At 38.8% G+C, this 18,820-nt stretch overlaps 1 protein-coding gene across 3 annotated transcripts in view; it reads left to right on the top strand.

Moving 5' to 3' along the window:
• The first annotated feature begins 1,443 nt into the window (after window positions 1-1,443).
• Window positions 1,444-18,820, top strand: part of dock8 (dedicator of cytokinesis 8) — a 56,275-nt gene continuing 38,898 nt past the window's right edge. For 2 of the 3 annotated variants that reach the window (XM_056237561.1, XM_056237560.1), the window contains exons 1-2: window positions 1,444-1,646; window positions 10,336-10,441. In XM_056237561.1, coding sequence (XP_056093536.1) covers window positions 1,594-1,646; window positions 10,336-10,441 — 159 coding nt within the window. In that variant the 5' untranslated portion in view covers window positions 1,444-1,593. Of the gene's footprint in view, window positions 1,647-10,335; window positions 10,442-12,540; window positions 12,642-18,820 lie in introns of those variants that run through there. The other variant, XM_056237563.1, reaches the window with a different exon arrangement.

The raw sequence follows: 18,820 nt of genomic DNA, 5'->3' as shown, positions 1-18,820 counted from the left end.
ACAACAAATATGTGAATTGGTTTAATGAAAAGATCAGACCAGCTGATAGCAAACTATCCATGATGCACCAAACACTTCACTCAAAATAGCCGTAGCATTTTTCTTGAATTTATGGAAATTATAAGTTGATCAATAACTAATTGTCCCAGACGAGGTAGTCAACAGCTTAATTAAAATATATATATTTTTAATATATTGATGTTTATTTAATGCTTATTGAAAAAAATCTGTCTTTTAAACCTAAATTTTAGTAACAGGGTTACAAAAATGGTCTAATTTTTCTTGGCATTTAAAAGATTAGTTCACTTCAGAATTAAAATTTTCTGAAAATGTATTCACCCCAACGTCATCCAAGATGTTAATGTCTTTCTTTCTTCAGTCTTCAGAAAATTAAGGTTTTCGAGGAAAACATTCCAGGATTTTCTCTATAGTGGTCAAACAGTTTGAAGTTTACACGATCCCAGTATGTTTCACCGCTCGCTCATTCAAAACAATAACAAAAAAGTAGCTTGATGACGCAGTGATGGAGTGTGGAATCGTGAAATGCGTGGAATCATTGTCGTGTTCACCTCAACCTGTTTTCGCTTTATGGGGATATCTTTGGCGACAGAACATCACAAATGTGCAAAACAAACAACTGTGGCAGTGGCATGCTAGACACTACCAGAGATCGCCGGCTTTGATTGAAACGTCAGATTTTTTTCAGAAAGCACACTGTGTTTCCATTGGTTCTACCGAAAGCTGATTGTGGGGACTCCACTGACAGGCGACGCAATGACACAGGCCGTGTCATTGGTTAAAATTTTTAATTTCTCTGGATTTAAACATTGTTGGAAACATTTGGAATAACGTAAGTAGGTATACACAAGCCAACAAAATATGAAACATTGTTTTAGTGTTTTGTGTGTGTGTGTGTGTGTGGGGGGGGGGGGGGGGGGTGGGGGGGGATATTTTAATGCATCTTACATATTGTACCTTTAACAAAAGTAGCCTATTTGTTTAACAAGAAATGTTTTGTTGCAGCGCAATTCACGGTCGACAGGGGTCGCAGCTGTGCAATTTCACACATCTTTCTGACCAATCAACTTGACCAAGTGTCAAGGGTCGCTCTGATGCAGACTTGCACTTAGGCTATTCGTCAGAAACCATGCAACATATCATCTTAACAATTTTATTAAACATATTTTTTACTATATGAATTGTCTGTTACAAAGAAAGGATATGGGTCATTCATATATTCACGTAAACCGGCACTTGTGTCTATAATGTCCTGCTATGTCGTCACCCATTTAAACCCATTTGTTTATCAAGCAAACCCACCCTTAATCTTCATATCATCGTTTAGTTGCCTCCCCTCCCCTCCTCTCTCTCTCTCTCTCTCTCTCTCTCTCTCTCTCTCTCTCTCTCTCTCTCTCTCTCTCTCTCTCTCTCTCTCTCTCGTAAATCCACTCTGTTTGGGTTGAAGTTAAAATGCGGAAGTTTCCGCCCAGTAAAGCCGCTGATACCGCTAGGATGAGGCTTGCGATGCCATCAGCGATCACCCCCGCTACGTCCTGCTCTCCGCGGCTCTGCGTTGACTGATATCAGACTCGCATGTCTTCTCTGCCAGCGTCAGAGCGGAGAGCATTCGCTCTCAAAATCAACAGGTAATGTTCTTTTCCTTTGGCTGCACCTCATAACTCGTGCACTGACTGATCCCAGGGAAGCTGAGCTGACTTTTGGAGCTGTCTGTCTGCAGTCAGTGTTAAATCTACAGGGAGTTAGAGTGAATTCCGGAACAGGCAGCTACACGTTTGGGATAAGCTACAAGTATGGCACCATTAGACTTGATAGTCTTGTGAGTCTGATCAATATTGCTATGTGATATTAATTAAAGATAAGTTCATGAGGTAGCCTACAGCATTGATACAGCATTCAGATAGCTGTGAAAACCCCCTTTTGGAACCTTCATTTTTAAGATAAATAAGTTTTGAACTAGCAACCTGTCACTTTCTGCAGATGGTCTAACTTACATTCAGATACAACTGCTGTAAAAGTTATTGTTCAGATGCCTTCCACTCCACATACCCCTTTAGGCTAAAAGAAAGTACGAATGACAGAATACTGCGAAGCATTTCAGAGCAATTTTCATTCATTTCCTTGTAATTCTAAAATTGGAGCTCTTGTCTATGTGATCATTTCCTCCACGGTCCCCCTTCTCATCTGCTTATTACAGCTCAGGATTGACCCCTGTTAGGTGTCAAGTTAAAGTGGAAGTTTGTATTGTTCCTGTTTTATCGCACAACAGGTGGGGAGGAAATGAATTTAAAGACATAGTGGAAGAAGGGAGTCCGGTATTGAAACAAAGGGCTCATATACAGGGTAATGATCCGTATTCTGTCTTGTGAGTTTATGTCACACAGGCACACAAAGCGTCATTCATAGCACAACTGTCATATGCCACACTCCATTTGTTTCTGCAGATTATGGGGATCATGCAGTGGAGTCAATCTTTATGCATTTGTGAATTAATAAGGTGATTAATTTGGCTTTTAACTAAGTCACATTGTGTGTTTGAAGAACCAGCTTTCTGTGGAATTCACAGATTTTGTGTTTTCTCGGTTGTAAGTTGGCTACCGTTTCATGGTGGTTGAAGCATACTGGTTAAGGCTTTGGACTGGTGAGACAGATGCTGCAGGTTTGAAATGGCATCGCGATTGTGCACTGAATCCCAGACTGCTGTCTGTGCAGTATGTCTATGTTTTGGATGAAAAATTAATCTTTGGTATCTTTGGTAAAATCGCCCATACATGAGCACTCAACGGCTTTGTCAAAACTGAAAAACAGTGTTTCACATGTTCAGTAGTGTCCTGTATCAGCACAATTGTTATTGTGCTGATTCTGAATCAGGATTTGATATGATGTCCTCCTCGTTTGTGTTTTGAATCAGACGGGAAGCAAAGAAAGTACATGAAACAATTGTAGTGGGTATACACAATATATCGGCACCATATTTGTTATCTGCTGATATTAGAGATTTTTTGTATTTGTTGGGATTAGATATTGGATATTTAATTGATCAGCTCATTATTTTTACATTTAGATTACCTCACATAACAGTAACTTAAAATTAACATTCACACTAATAATTTAATGACAGCGTTAAATGCAATCTTTAGCAAATATCAAAATGAATATCCATTTTTTAAACCTTATTTTTAGGTATAGTACTGTGATGCATAAATTCAACGCTCTTCACTGACTGATTGTAGTTTTTTGTGATTTTTATGTATTTAGACAAAATATAAGAGAATTTTTATATCAACAATTTTTTTTGTTGCCATAACATGATTTATTGGCTTATCAGTATCGACTAGTTTTTTAAATAAAAAAAATATCTGTCCATCCAACCCGACCATGTGAGTCCTACGAAAACTTATACCGTAAGATTTAAAGAAAAAAACTGTATATATACTAAACGTATGAATGTGAATCATACGAAAACGTACGATTTCAAGCAAAAATGTGTAGATATATAAACCTAGAGCACACTATTCTATAGTGTGCTCGAGGTTTATATCTGTTGTCACAGCAGTATTGGGTAACTATGATTAAGTAATTATCAGTCCTGTTTCACTTCCTCTTTGTAAGGACACAATAGGAAATTCAAAATGACTCATTGATGGTAAAGATAGATTATAGGCAGTTATAGGGAATATAGATATTCGTGTCAAAACCAAACAAGCTCGAAAAAGCACTGAGCTGGTCAGCCAACAGAATGATTCCCAGATTTTCATGCAAGTGCAGCCTAACCAGTGCAACCACAGGGGGCTTGATACTTGCTGTGGCGGCAGCAGCTGTATTACACAAGCTGAACTCGTGCTGTCTCGTGCAGACCGCTTTGAAAAGGGGGAAAACGTCAGCAAATACACTGCAGATTTCTCCTGGCCCATCATGCACCACCCTCAATGTCCCTTCTCATTTTCAGTGACACACGTTTATTTGCATGAGTGATGCGTTCACACACGAAAAGTCCTCTGAGCACAGCTGTGTTTTGTTCTGAAGAAAGAAGGGCCCTGAGGTTTTTGTTTGCTCTTTATTCCGTCGCCCTTTTCACAATCCTTTGATTTTTCCAGGCGCATTTCACTATGAGAAGTGACACTAAATGTTGTAGGACAGACAATGTGGTGAAAACAGAATGTAATGAGACGTGGCAGACTATAAACGAAAGCCCCCAGTCAGCAGAAAGGCTGTAGTTGAAGGAAACGCTCTCCATATCACGAGAATAGTTAAGTTATCTTCAGCTGATGTCGACCTTCAAGGGAAGTTCCATACTACAGCAGTGTTCTTGCACAATACTGTTGTGAGGCTCCCTGACCCACAATCATACTTGGCTGAGACAACTAAGACAAACAATCATAGTCCGCTCTCTGTGGAATGTGGCTGTTGCTGTCATGGCTTTAATTGTGTTTTAAAGAGGGGTTGTCATTGTGCTCGATCTGTAATAAGACTGAGCAACTGTTGATTTCTTTTTGTTGACTTCTTCACTGTTGGTTATTGACACTACTGTAATGTCTCTTTCTGAATGTGTATTGTTGAGAATGTTTATGTTTATTTGCATCATTGAATTGAAAGTTTAATTCGAATTAAGTCAATATAGTGCTCTACAGTTTAAGTTTATGGGTCATTAAGATTTAAAAAAACATACTCTTCATAATTTTCTGCAAGAATGCATTAAATTGATCAAAACGCAGTAAAGACGTATAATGCTATACAAGATTTATTTCAATATTTTTAAATAAATGCTTTTCTTTTTGACTTTTTTTTTATTCACAAAAATATAAAGCATTACAACTGTTACATACTACATTAATAATAATAAAGAAATGTTTCTTGAGCATCAAATCAGCATATTAGAATGATTTCTGAAGGATCATGTGACACTGAAGACTGGAGTAATGATGCTGAAAATGCATCACAGGAATAAAAAAATTACATTTAAAAATAAATTAAACCAGAAGTAGATTTTCTGATCAAATAAATGCTGCCTTCATAACAGATTTCTTAAAAAAATGTAACTGACCCCAAACTTTTGAACGATAGTATTTATACTAGAAAAGGTCATGTGCTGAAATTAGATATTACATTTGTTTTAATCTGTTTTAAGATTTAGATTATCTTTTAGCACTAAGTCAAAGGTATAGCGATACATTATGGCAAATATTCGATCCTTTAAAGGTATTGTTCACCACAACTCTAATGTTGGCAATCTTAACAGTTTTGGTTACCATTGACTTTCATGGACAAAAAAACACTTTTTTTAAAAGATTTTTTTTTTTTTTTTTTTTTGGGTGAACTGTCCCTTTAAGAGTGCAATTTCAATATTGGAGCATCCTTGATTAAAAAACACACAGATGTATTTTAAATTGATGCGGCGAGATGCATTGTAATCATCATCAAAAAGTCGAACAAATCCAGGAGAGAGATGGATGCTCATAAAATGTGAGGTCTTTGCATGTCGTGTGTGTTTGTTTACGTGAAATGTTCCCTATAATTACAGCTCCTGTCAAAGTTGATGGAAAGTTGATGGAGCAGAAGGAGGGTCAAATTGAGATTCATCTCTCTGCACTCTATGTCATTATCTCATTGTGTCGAGAACATAGTCCATGATAAAACTTAATTTTATTGTGATGAATATTCCAGTCATACTGACTGTAACATTTTTGTGGATAAGAACTGTAGCGCACCCATCACAGCTTTTCATGTTTAATTGTTTTTTTTTCTTTATAGCTACATTTGTCGTAAAACACTTACCACTGCAACTGAATGCCTGGTTATTCTATAAAAGATCTGCTGTTATTGCAATAGATGAGTAAAACAGCATTCTGTCTTTATTTACACAATGATGGAGCATTTCGGTGAGATATTACACCAGTTTTAACTTTGTTTTTTAAGAACGTGCTCTATTAAGAACAAATCGTGAACATGTTGTGTGTGTTAAATACTCTCTGCGGTATTCTGTGATCTATCTGCAGAATATAGAAAGGTTTCATGCTATAATTCACTGATGTTTGTCTTTGCGGTTATAGAATTTTCATGCTGTCCTGCCCCAGACTTGACTTTTAAAGTAGGTAAACAAAGTCTGTGGCTGATTTTGTGGATATAGAAAAGCAGTGACAAATAAAAACCTATTTAAAATTCAAGTTGATATTTTGTATTGGCACAATTTACTGAACAGAGTCGTGAAAAACAAGAACAGCAGCTGTTCTTGTAATGTTGTTTAATTTGTTTTTTTTCCTCAAACATGTTGAATATAAAGTGCAAATGATTACAGGAACCCCATTATCCTACAACAGACAATCTGTGTAAATGAGTTTGGGGGGAAACATTACAGCATTATGAATGGTGACCCATTTTGGGGGGCTTTTTATAAGCAGGTGCACAATAGCACTCTGTTGTATGCTGTGGCCCAGAAGGCTGGCTGCCAAACTCAATACCTCTCCGCTTCTGAGGCGAATCCCTCTGTTCATATCAATGGAAGTTATCAGAAAAACATGCTGCATTGTGGGAACTGTTGGCTGAGATAGTGTGGGAATGTGACTGAAGTGATTTGGTGAAAATGAGTATAGTCTCTGCTTTAGTGGTAACCTTGTTGTAGCGCACCCTATCCAGTGTTCGGGGAACATGTCATTAAGAGTGTCTAAATCATTTTACGCTTCATTTGGGAATGTCACAGCGTGCTTCTCAAAAGCTGAATACTGCATGTTACGGAAAGGTTTGTTGTTGTACTCGCCTCTCAGCCAAAAGTTTACAATAGAGTCTTTGATATCACACTCTACCTCATCAATATTTGAAGGGACAATAAAATGTAAACAGCAGCATTGATAAAAATGTATCTATGACCTTAAGTATACTGTGACAAACAGAATCATGGGATGATGGTTAAGAAGCTAGGCTGATAAGGCAAATGTCATGGGTTCAAATCTAGTGGTTGATTGATATGGATGTTTTAAGTTCATACTAATAACTTGAGAGCGAGGTATCAGTAGCAGATGGTTGTTATATCTCTTAAAAATAAAGGTTCTTAAGGTTTTTTTTTTCACAGTGAGTGATGGCATAGAAGCAGTGTTGGGGGTAACGCATTACAAGTAACGTGAGTTAAATAATCAGATTACTTAAATAGTAAAGTAACACATTACTTTTAACTTTACAGCAAAATATCTGAGTTGCTTTTTTAAAATTTTCAAATAAGTAACACAAGTAAGTTAACGCTGTGAAAACATGATGGTTATTGTATAGTTCTAGACCAGAGGTCTTCAATCTTGCTCCTGGAGGGCCAATGTCCTGCAGAGTTTAGTTCCAACCCTAATCAAACACACCTGAATCAGCTCATCAAGCTCTTCTGGATCGCTTCAAAATACAAAGCCAGGAGTGCTGAAGCAGGTTGGAACTAAATTGTAGGACAGTGACCTTCCAGGAGCAGGATTGAAGCCCTCTGTTCTAGACTAAGGTCCAGATTTACTAAACAGGGCAAATTAGCGCGAGAGCGCAATTCCAAAAAAGCTCTGATGATGTGAGTGGAAAGTTCTTCGTGTGATTTACTGACAACGCGCAAATGAAAGAACACAGACGCAACTGCATCATTTCCCTAATGCCCAACACAATCTACTGAGAGCAGCGCAAATGAGCGTCTGGTTTAAGACATGCTTTTTTGGGCGGTAAATAATGGCACAAATACCAGTAAATTTACTTGCGCAAACCTTACTAAATCACCTTGCATGTTTCATTTAAATACACTCCTCCCATAAACTTCTGCATCTGAAAGGGAAACTCCTACAAATGCATATGCAATAAGGTCAGACTCAGCTGCAAAAATAACCCTGTCCATGCCATTTCAGCGCAAATTTTTTTTCACTGCGTGTCTTTAGTAAATTCTGACTAGTTTTTTAACACCAAAAGAGGGTTTGCGGTGGTGCTATGTTATAGGCATTTACTTACACTCACCTAAAGGATTATTAGGAACACCTGTTCAATTTCTCAGTAATGCAATTATCTAATCTAATCACATGGCAGTTGCTTCAATGCATTTAGGGGTGTGGTCCTGGTCAAGACAATCTCCTGAACTCCAAACTGAATGTCAGAATGGGAAAGAAAGGTGATTTAAGCAATTTTGAGCGTGGCATGGTTGTTGGTGCCAGACGGGCCGGTCTGAGTATTTCACAATCTGCTCAGTTACTGGGATTTTCACGCACAACCATTTCTAGGGTTTACAAAGAATGGTGTGAAAAGAGAAAAACATCCAGTATGCGGCAGTCCTGTGGGCGAAAATGCCTTGTTGATGCTAGAGGTCAGAGGAGAATGGGCCGACTGATTCAAGCTGATAGAAGAGCAACTTTGACTGAAATAACCACTCGTTACAACCGAAGTATGCAGCAAAGCATTTGTGAAGCCACAACACGCACAACCTTGAGGCGGATGGGCTACAACAGCAGAAGACCCCACCGGGTACCACTCATCTCCACTACAAATAGGAAAAAGAGGCTACAATTTGCAAGAGCTCACCAAAATTGGACAGTTGAAGACTGGAAAAATGTTGCCTGGTCTGATGAGTCTCGATTTCTGTTGAGACATTCAGATGGTAGAGTCAGAATTAGGTGTAAACAGAATGAGAACATGGATCCATCATGCCTTGTTACCACTGTGCAGGATGGTGGTGGTGGTGTAATGGTGTGGGGGATGTTTTCTTGGCACACTTTAGGCCCCTTAGAGCCAATTGGGCATCGTTTAAATGCCACGGCCTACCTGAGCATTGTTTCTGACCATGTCCATCCCTTTATGGCCACCATGTACCCATCCTCTGATGGCTACTTCCAGCAGGATAATGCACCATGTCACAAAGCTCGAATCATTTCAAATTGGTTTCTTGAACATGACAATGAGTTCACTGTACTAAAATGGCCCCCACAGTCACCAGATCTCAACCCAATAGAGCATCTTTGGGATGTGGTGGAACGGGAGCTTTGTACCCTGGATGTGCATCCCACAAATCTCCATCAACTGCAAGATGCTATCCTATCAATATGGGCCAACATTTCTAAAGACTGCTTTCAGCACCTTGTTGAATCAATGCCACGTAGAATTAAGGCAGTTCTGAAGGCGAAAGGGGGTCAAACACAGTATTAGTATGGTGTTCCTAATAATCCTTTAGGTGAGTGTATATCACTTGTACAAAAACAGATTCAGTATTCCTCAAAATAAGTAAAAACTCTGAAATGCTAATTCAATGCTAATACACAAACCTGCAATAAGTAAATATGTTAAACAACAAAAATATAATTTATGTATTTAATCTCACTTTATTCCAATATCTTGGTTGCTGACTTTTGATGATCCGATTCAACAATACGAATAAGCAAAAATTACTTTAGTAAAACGTCACATTTGTTTCTTTTTTTATTGTTGTTTTTACTGTTGAAGTAAGTGTTGAACTTTCTTCTCTTTCATCCTAATCTTCTGCAATCCAGAATGGCAGCACATCTGAAAGGTTTGTTTTAGCTGCACCCTCTACTGTACAGGTGTGAATTTGCATTTCCTTCAGCCTGAGGCTTATTCATTTCACTTTTAGTGTGAAAGGTTTTTTTTTTTTTGGTATTAAAAAATAAACTAGCAAGCCCAGCCCAGGTGAAACAAGTAACGCAAAAGTAACTGTAATGCATTACTTTCTAAAGTAATGCAATTGCTTTTTTAGGGCGTAACACAATATTGTAATACATTACTTTTAAAAGTAACTTTCCCAACACTGCATAGAAGAGCCATTTTTGGTTCCCCAAAAAACCTTTCAGTGAACCGTTTAAAAAAAAGCATTTTGATTATCTAAAGAACCTTTTTCCACTATAAATAAACTTTGTGCAATGGAAAGGATCCATGGATGTTAAAGGTTCTTCATGGAGCCATTGATGCCAATAAAGAACCATTATTTTTAAGAGTGAATGTGAAAAAAAAAAAGTGAATACTGTTGCGATTATGACTATTCATATCTAGGTTGGGGTGACCATGGACAACACAGTTACTGAGCTCTTCTGATTTATTACTCTAATACACCTAAGCAATTCACTTAATTTCAGGTTGATGAGGGGGACCGTGTTTAATGAAGAGTAATGAGTGAGGTAATAGATGGGAAGGTTCATTGAATATGTGTGTAACTTTGCTTCTCACACACACTCACACCGGAAGGAGTGTCTAAATAAGCACCTGGTGTCTGCACAATACCCCTCACTGGAGAATAATCCAGTGTTGCACCTCTCTTTTCTGTTTCCTCTTTACCCTCTTCATCCTTGTCTCTCTCTCTCGTCTCAGACACTCCTCTGCAGAGATCCGGAGACACTTCAGTGGGATCAGCCATGGTTCCCTGCCGCATCACCGGCACAGTTACAGCTCCTCAGGCTCTTTCTGCCTCAACATAGTGAGTGATGCACTTTCACTGATTGATACTTCAATAGAATCTTCACAGAAACAAACTGATTCTGTACATACAAATAGGTCATTTTTAGATTATAATATACATGTTTATAAATGGTGTTCTGGACGTGATAATGGTTGTATGTAAATGTCTCTGACATCACTGTCTAATGCAGTTTGATTGTTGATGATTATCATTTTTACAATTCTCTTTGAAATACTGCCCTCTGATTGTTCAGTTATGGCATTGAGCAGTCAAAAATATTTTGTAAAATGAATTGATTTATTTCATTTTAATAGTTTAATTTTTATAATTGAAATAAATACAATATACAATATATATTTTACACACACACACACACACACACACACACACACACACACACACACACACACACACACACACACACACACACACACACACACACACACACACACACACACACACACACACACACACACACACACACATTCATTTATATATATGTATATGTGTGTGTATGTTTTTATATACAAAAGTAATGTCCTGAGGGGATATTTGTTATTAATGATCCTACAAGTTTGATTAACCCATCAAAGTATGAGGATTTTTTATATATACAGTATATAGTTCAAATATGAAAAAAGAAGAAAAAACACTAAACTTGGTTAAGGTATTTATCTGGCAAAAAAAGGAAAGCTACAGGTTTTATTTTACTGATAAAAATGCATAGAAAAACAAAAGGCTCACAAGAAAAAGCATACATTGACTAAAACATAATCAGTTATTCATACTTCATTGGTTCTCTCTAGTTTTTGCATGTGTTCATGATTTTTTTGTATGACAGCCTGGCCAAAAGTGATTTCCACACAATTTGGCGTGTTTAAATGCGTTATCACAAATAAAACAATCAACTTCGAGCACAACTATGCAATATGCTTACAAAATCTTAAACACATTTTTAATAATATTTGAATATAGGGTGAAGATGTCAATTTTCCTTGATAAAAATGTCAATTTTGGCCACTGCTGTGTAAAATGTTTTATGTTTTTTTTTATGTGTATATATATATATATATATATATATATATATATATATATATACAGTGTATATATGTATGTGTATATATATATATATATATATATATATATATATTTATACAATGAGTATTTGTTGTATTTATAAAAATGAAAATATTAAATTTGTTTTATTACATTCCTATATTTCTTATATTTAGGCCTACTTAAGAATATTAGAAATGAATGGTAAGTCCCACAAAGTGTGTATGTGAATATGCTTGTGGTTAAGCTTTAACCTGCGTGTGTTTCCTCTCTGCTGAAAATGGGTCAGAGCCCAGCTTCCCAGACCACTGCAGCTGGTGCCTTCCAGCTTACACACACACACACACACACACACACACACACACACACACACACACACACACACACACACACACACACACACACACATCTTTAATATCCATGGATTTTAGAAGCTGTTGTCTTCATAGAAACATAATCATCCCTGTGATGTTTTCCCATTATTCACAATATAGAGAGACTGTATAAAAGCAAATGAAACTGTTATATTAATGAAAAATAGCTGTTTTTGGGATTAAAAACGGATTATACTTCAGTAATAATGCTTTAAAATGATTAAGTAGTTATAATTTTGATACTCGAGAAGTTCTTTGGTTTATGCATTACAGTATAGCGCCCTGATGTGTACTGTTTTTTTTTACAGCATGATAAACCCATACATCTAGCTTTCATAATTAGTTGTTAATTGTAAAAGTTATATTTTAAACCAATAGCATGGCACAATTTGTCAGTTAAGTCTAATTAGTAATCTCACTGCTAGCTAATTTTAAAGCTCTTTGCCACTGTAAACTTACAATAATGGTCCACAATATAACTCAATTTTTGACAGTGATCATATAATTAATTCCTGTGGAGAGCAGAACTTTGGCTTTGACTCGTTATCAGATTTTAACTTAACCTTACGCTTTTGACTATTATGAGTGCATATGTGCCCCTGCTATTTCACCATAGCTAGTAAGGGATGTGGTTGTGATGTCACATCCTGCTTTTGGATGTACAAAAAGATAGAGTGCTTCATGCGGCTCAAACCTATTAAGGAAGAGATTTGCAGAAACAAGTCGTTTTTGCTTCCGTGCAACGCCATCTTGTCAGTTGCCAGTAGTTTGTTCGCAAGAAGCATTTGGTGAGTATTTCTTTCATCCGTTTCAGATGCACTTGTTCTGTCTGCTGTATGTTGGTTACCTTCAATTGGTAGATGGAGAATTGAAACTATAAGCTAAATTTACACAACACACGCAGACTGGGTGGGTTATATTAAGCTTGATGGTGTTGAATAAAGACCAGGAACTGTTTTGTGGTTGCCTCCATGTTTCAAAGAAGCTCAAGTAGGCCTTTGAATAAAAAAAACTGACATTTAAACCTGTGTGTTAGTTAGATGATGCAGAACAGATATATGAAACAGTCTGTTTATGTAACCTTTGTTTCCCATCACTGGTTGGGGTTAGATGATCTAACCCATAGACTATATGATTGTTTATCAACAGTTTCACTGCTCCTCCCCTGTCAACTGATGATGTACACAAACAACACAGCAAAAAAAAAGTTTGAACAGAACAGTTGTTATATTTAAAGTGCCCTTATTATGGTTCTTCAGATATTCTCTTTCATGCAGTGTATAATATAGTTGTTTGTGAATGTAAACATTCTGCAAAATTGTAAAGTCGAAAGTGCACGATAAATAGTTCCCATTCAGTCGGTCAACTTGGTACAACACATAACTATGGGATATCGCGCTCTTGCTGAAGACAATTTTATACACGTCTGAAAGGCCAATTACGCATGGCGATAGCATATAGCTGCTGTCGTATGCGGCATTCCCTTTGTTCTTCAGCTTTTCACCGTGCTGCTAGAACCCCATCACGCCACAGTTTTCGTGAGGAAAGCCCACGGTGGGGATTCCTGTCGAAAGGCACAAGCAGAGAAAAGTTTTAAAGGCACACTATGCAGGAATTCCGTTTTTGTCAAACAGCGACCCCTAGAGTCGCTGTGGAGTACTTGTATTTAACGTTACTGTCATAAATACCACTCACGCAGAGCGTCTCTGCACTCACGGCCTGATACCCCTTCAAAGCTGTTATATTAAGGTACAAATCTTGGATAGTGTGCCTTTAAATAAGAGATGTGTTTTTGAACTCAACCTGAGCGCTCGTGTCTGCTGCTATCAGTGTCATGGATACATAGTGTCTCTTGTGGCGCGCGGAGTCTTTACTCGGACGAGCTCTTCAATCTATCGCAGTTGCGGAGACTCTCTATTCATTCCGGTGAAATCACAAAATAAAATGCACACAAACTTAGAAAGATTTACTTACTAGTCCATCAACAAGATCGCCAGGTTAGCATCACTGTTGCATCCAGTGCTGCTTTTTAGCTCGCGCCAACAAGTGAAAAGCCCGACCGAGTGGGACTCTTGTCCGGTTCCTCACGCGGTCAGATTCTCTTTTCCTTTTCCTAGTCTATTCCGACCGCGTTTTCTTTGCTTTTTCCATCGTCGAGTATCACGTCTGAAATGCGCGCAATTGTCTTCGTGCTTCATATGTTGTTGTCGATGTGTGTGACGTCGTTGCCGTAAAGCATGTCGTGATTCTCGCGAGATTTGTCGGGGGCGCTCCTCTCAAACTTGCATTGCTGGTTTTTCCAGCGGCGTCCCCCCCAAGCTTTATTACCAGGATGATTCGCCCTACTATGAGTTTGTTTACCACCGAAATGACTTTGAAGCTGTTATATTAAGGTACAATTCTTGCATAGTGTGCCTTTAATAGCTCAAGTTTAGCATTACTAACAAAAGCTAATACATTTTTTTTCTCTGGCAAAATGGCTAAAAACAAGGGTTCTCGCCCGTGTCCAATGACGTGGCTACTTGTTGTCCGAAAAAGATACTCACAAGCACTGCCCGGTGTGTTTGGGGATTGTCCACGCCAAGCTGGCTCAAGCTGGAGCATGTATACACTGCCGGCAGCTTTGCCTATAGCGTTTGTTGAGCTGATGCTCGATGGTGCAGTGAACAGGCATTTCTGGCCTCGGTGCTGATCCGGATGCTTCCCCGGGAATGGTACACATTGGTGGATTTGACCGATGCGTACTTTAATGTCTCAATACACACCTGGATCACAGAAAATTTCTGAGGTTCTCTTTCGAGGGCAATGCATACGAAATTCAGGTCCTGCCTTTCAGGCTGTCCCTAGCGTTGCACATATTCACCAAGTGTGCAGAAGCAGCACTGACTTCGCTGCATCATCAAGGCATTAGAGTATTCGCCTATTTGGATGACCAGACAGCAGGGAACAAGCCCTTGTCTCCCATCTATGAGCTCTGAGATTTTTAATCTCAAAAAGAGCTCCCTGGTTCCGTGTCAGTGGATTTCATATCTCGGTTTAGAGATAGATTCGGTAAAGAACACAGAGGCAATCACTTCAAAGAGGCAAGAATTTTCGCAGCTGCCTGAGTCTTTTTTGGCTGGGAAGGCGAGTGCCTTTTCGTACAGTGTCGAGACTGCTGGGGTTTATGGCCTCAATAATGGCAGTCGTTCGGCTGGGTCTCCTCTTTATGCGTGTGTTCCAGAGATGGGCGCTGAGCACCGTTCTGGCATTTAAACAGACAAGTGATGATAACCCCAGCGTGCGTTCGAGCTCTGATCCCCTGGGGATCCCTGGCTAGATGGGATTCCCCTAGGCAGGGTCCCTTGACGACAGATGCGTTACATAGATGGTGAGCTCTGTGCCAGGGGAACTCTGTAAGGGGAGAATGGTCGACAGCACTGAAAGAGTGTCATTTAAATTATTTGAAATTGCAGGCAGTTCTTCTGGCTCTGAAACACTTTGCGAGCATCTGCACGGCAAACATGTTAGTCAGAATGGACAACACGACAGTAATATCGTACATAAACAGACAGGGGGGCACCCGCTCTCTTCCGCTGCTGCAACTGATACAGACGCTCCTGATATGGGCCAGCGAACATTTAGCATCTCTCAGGGCGGTGCATGTCCCGGCGCGCTTGAATGGCGGAGCAGACCTGCTGTTCAGAAAAGGACCACAGGTCAGGAAGTGGCGCTTGCACCCGAGAATAGTGCCGCAGATCTGGGACCGGTTTGACAGGGCCGAGGTAGATCTTTTGCGTCTACAGAAAATGCGCACTACAGCAGATGGCGCAAGAGCGCGATATCCCTTAGTCATGTGTTGTACCTCAATTGGCTCTATGTACGATCGCTTCCGTGTTTTGTCTCAGCCCGCCCAGTTACATCTGGTGCTGCGTCGCAAGCCGTTTTTGCATTAGGTGGAGATAATGGCAAATTACACTCACTGTTTACAAGAACTTCCAGCGGTTAACGTGAATGATGTTAACAATATTGTGAGGCAGTTAGCTGTCACACATAAGAGTAAGAAAGAGAAGGGCTATATTAAATTATATATTTCGAGCTACATCGACAACTTTGAGGCTGAGTAATCTCTCATATCATGTGAAATCCGACTAGCGAATCAGTTTCTAAAATTGTTGTCTCGTTTCTGAGAAAATGAATTTTATTAAAGTTTGGCCGCTAGTACACTTCGCAATAGAACGCGCTATGCGGAGGTAAAGACACTGGCTGAGATTCTACCGGAAATACGTCAGCAGCGTTCGTGCATAGAGGCTTCTGGGAAAAGCATAACTCAACGTTATTTTCTCCCAAAAGAAAGAATCGACTCTAAACCGCCTTTACGAGTCGTTTTTGTTTAGAACCCTACTGCTTTATGGTTGTATGTCACTAAAAGATACATTTGCATAATACCCGCCTATGTTGTACGTTGTCCACCCTCGAACAACTTGACACGCCCAAAATCACTTTATTTTACTGACGACATGCTTCTCAAATTTCTGAGTTCAACACAGAATTTGCAAAACTCTTGCTCTAGAAAGATGGGTCAGTACCTAGTTTATTTGGACCAGCTTGCTCCTCAGAATCACCACCTGTAAGCATGAATAATTATTGATGTATATATTTTCTACTGGGTGTTAAAAATATGTAGATTTGTGTTTTATATTGTGTAAGTTTCTGGCTAACCGGTTAACTCACGTTATCACTGTCTTACTGAAATACTTCTTATCAGCTGTGGGCCACTATTACCTACCTAAAATTGTCTATAAATGCAGATTGTCTGTCATTCTTAATTCTTTGTGTAATGATAAAGGATGGAACAAGATTTGTTTTGCAAACTTTGTTACATCAGTCATTCACGTTAGTGCTCGACTAACATGCACCGTTATTGATACAGTTAATACATTTCCTGCATGTGCACCGAAATAAATTAGAAATACACACACAAATGTGTTTGTTGATGGACATACACTTTTTAATGCTGATAGTAAGAAGTTAACATCTGTACGTCAAACTGAGTAGCGTTTCAGTGAGAAACGTCCTGCTCAAGTCGTCCTTGCGATGGAGGTTCGGGTTGAATAAGTTCTTCAAATGTTGGTAAAATCGACGTCATCGTTACTTTCTTATACAGTGTATAATTACTGAGGACTGAGGAAGCCTCGAGAGCTGAAGTGTTGTTGGAAATGGGCGTTATCTTCCGACACACGCTGTAAGCGGTAGACCAATCACAACAGACTGGGCCATCTGGCCAATCAGAGAGTAGCTCACGGAAAGGAGGGATTTAGGCCCCGTTCACACTGCAGGCAAAAGTGGCCAAAATCTGATTTTTTTGGGGTCAAGTGACCAGGTCAGATTTCTTCAGAGGTAATGTGAACACTCAAATCTAGCCCAGATCTGATTTTTTCAAATCAGATTTAGACCACATACCTATGTGGTCCTGAATCAGACCCAGATCTGATTTTTTTTAATGTGGCCGCAGTGTGAACAATCAAGGCGGATTTGATGCGACTTTTACGTCAATCTACGTCGATATTTGTCACAATTATGCGCCGGCGAAGCCCTAGACACAACAGACACAGACAGTAGCCTAACATTAAACACTTGACTAGATATGGAGAACAGCGATGAAGCGAGTCAATGAGAGTGAGGTGTTAGATCTAAGTAGTATATGGGGAGATACTTCAATTCAAGCTAGAAGGACCTACCATAACCGCTCCGTTTTTGAAAAAATTGCACACGAAATGGAAGAACGGGGACACAGGAGAACAGCGTCTCAGTGAAACTATTCACGTCATATTCCCACCACTCCTGGCTTCGTCTACGCATCCACACAGATCTCTGTAGTGAATTTGCAACTATAAACCCGCAAAAGTTTCCATTACACAAACATTATGAAATAAATGCGAATATGCTTACTTCCTCCATAACCTCCCGAACTTTAGTGCAACCGCGTGCTGCGTCTGATGTCATTGTTATTGTTCTTTTGCGCATGCCGGTTAGTTTGAAACCTCAAACAGTTCACACTGCAATCAGATATAGCTCACATTTTAAAAGGTAATGTGAACAGCCAATCAAAAAATCGGATCTGAGCAAAAAATCAGAATTGAGCATTAGGACTTGCGGTGTGAACGGGGCCTTAAGAGAGACTGATTCATCCATCGAGGTGTTTGAGAATCATTGAACAATGTGGTGATGTGCAATGTAAATTATGAGAAAATGAAAGTTTTTTTTTTTTTTTTACTTTTGAGGCATGTAAACCTGTTGTAGGAGATAAAATGAGTAATCTTTAAAATGGCATAATAGGGGCACTTTAAATCCAGAGCTTTTTCACAGTTATTAATATGTACAAGCTTGTTCCTTGTGCTACCTCAGGTATGACACTAGAGATATAAGCAACCACTTGCCATACAGCCTGTTTCCGCCTTTGAGTAAAACAATAAAAGCTAATAGACTTTACTCACTGTTCACTATTGTTTCTCACTATTGTGATCTCTCACAATTGCGAGTTTATTTCATGCTATTGCTACTTTATATCTCACTTCTGCAGCTGTATTTCTCACTATTGAGACTTTGTTTCTGACATTGCGACAGTATTTCTCACTTTTGCGGCTGTATTTTCACTATTGTAATCTTATTTCACACAATTGCAGCTTTATTTCACATACTACAACTTTATATCTGTTATTTAAAATTATTACTCACTTTTGCGTCTATTTCTCAGTATTGCAGAGTTTTTTGATAATTGTGAATTTAAATCTCACTATTGCTTCCTTGTTCTGTACCTCAAGATCCTCCGCTCGATCCTATGTTATCTCTTGTATCTTGCAAAAAGTATAAAGTTATCTCTGTTACCTTTTTTTATTTTTTACTCTGCGGTGTAAACGGGCTTCCATAGAGATCAGATGAAATCAGATGACATACAGTACAGTTTTTTTGTTAATTCATCTAAATT

This window comes from Rhinichthys klamathensis, unplaced genomic scaffold (assembly GCF_029890125.1).
Source record: "Rhinichthys klamathensis goyatoka isolate OS25496 unplaced genomic scaffold, OSU_Roscu_1.1 h1tg000487l_1, whole genome shotgun sequence".
NCBI lineage: Eukaryota > Metazoa > Chordata > Actinopteri > Cypriniformes > Leuciscidae > Rhinichthys > Rhinichthys klamathensis.
The sequence above is the reverse complement of the archived record's forward strand: the minus strand, read 5'-3'. Positions and strand labels throughout refer to the sequence as shown.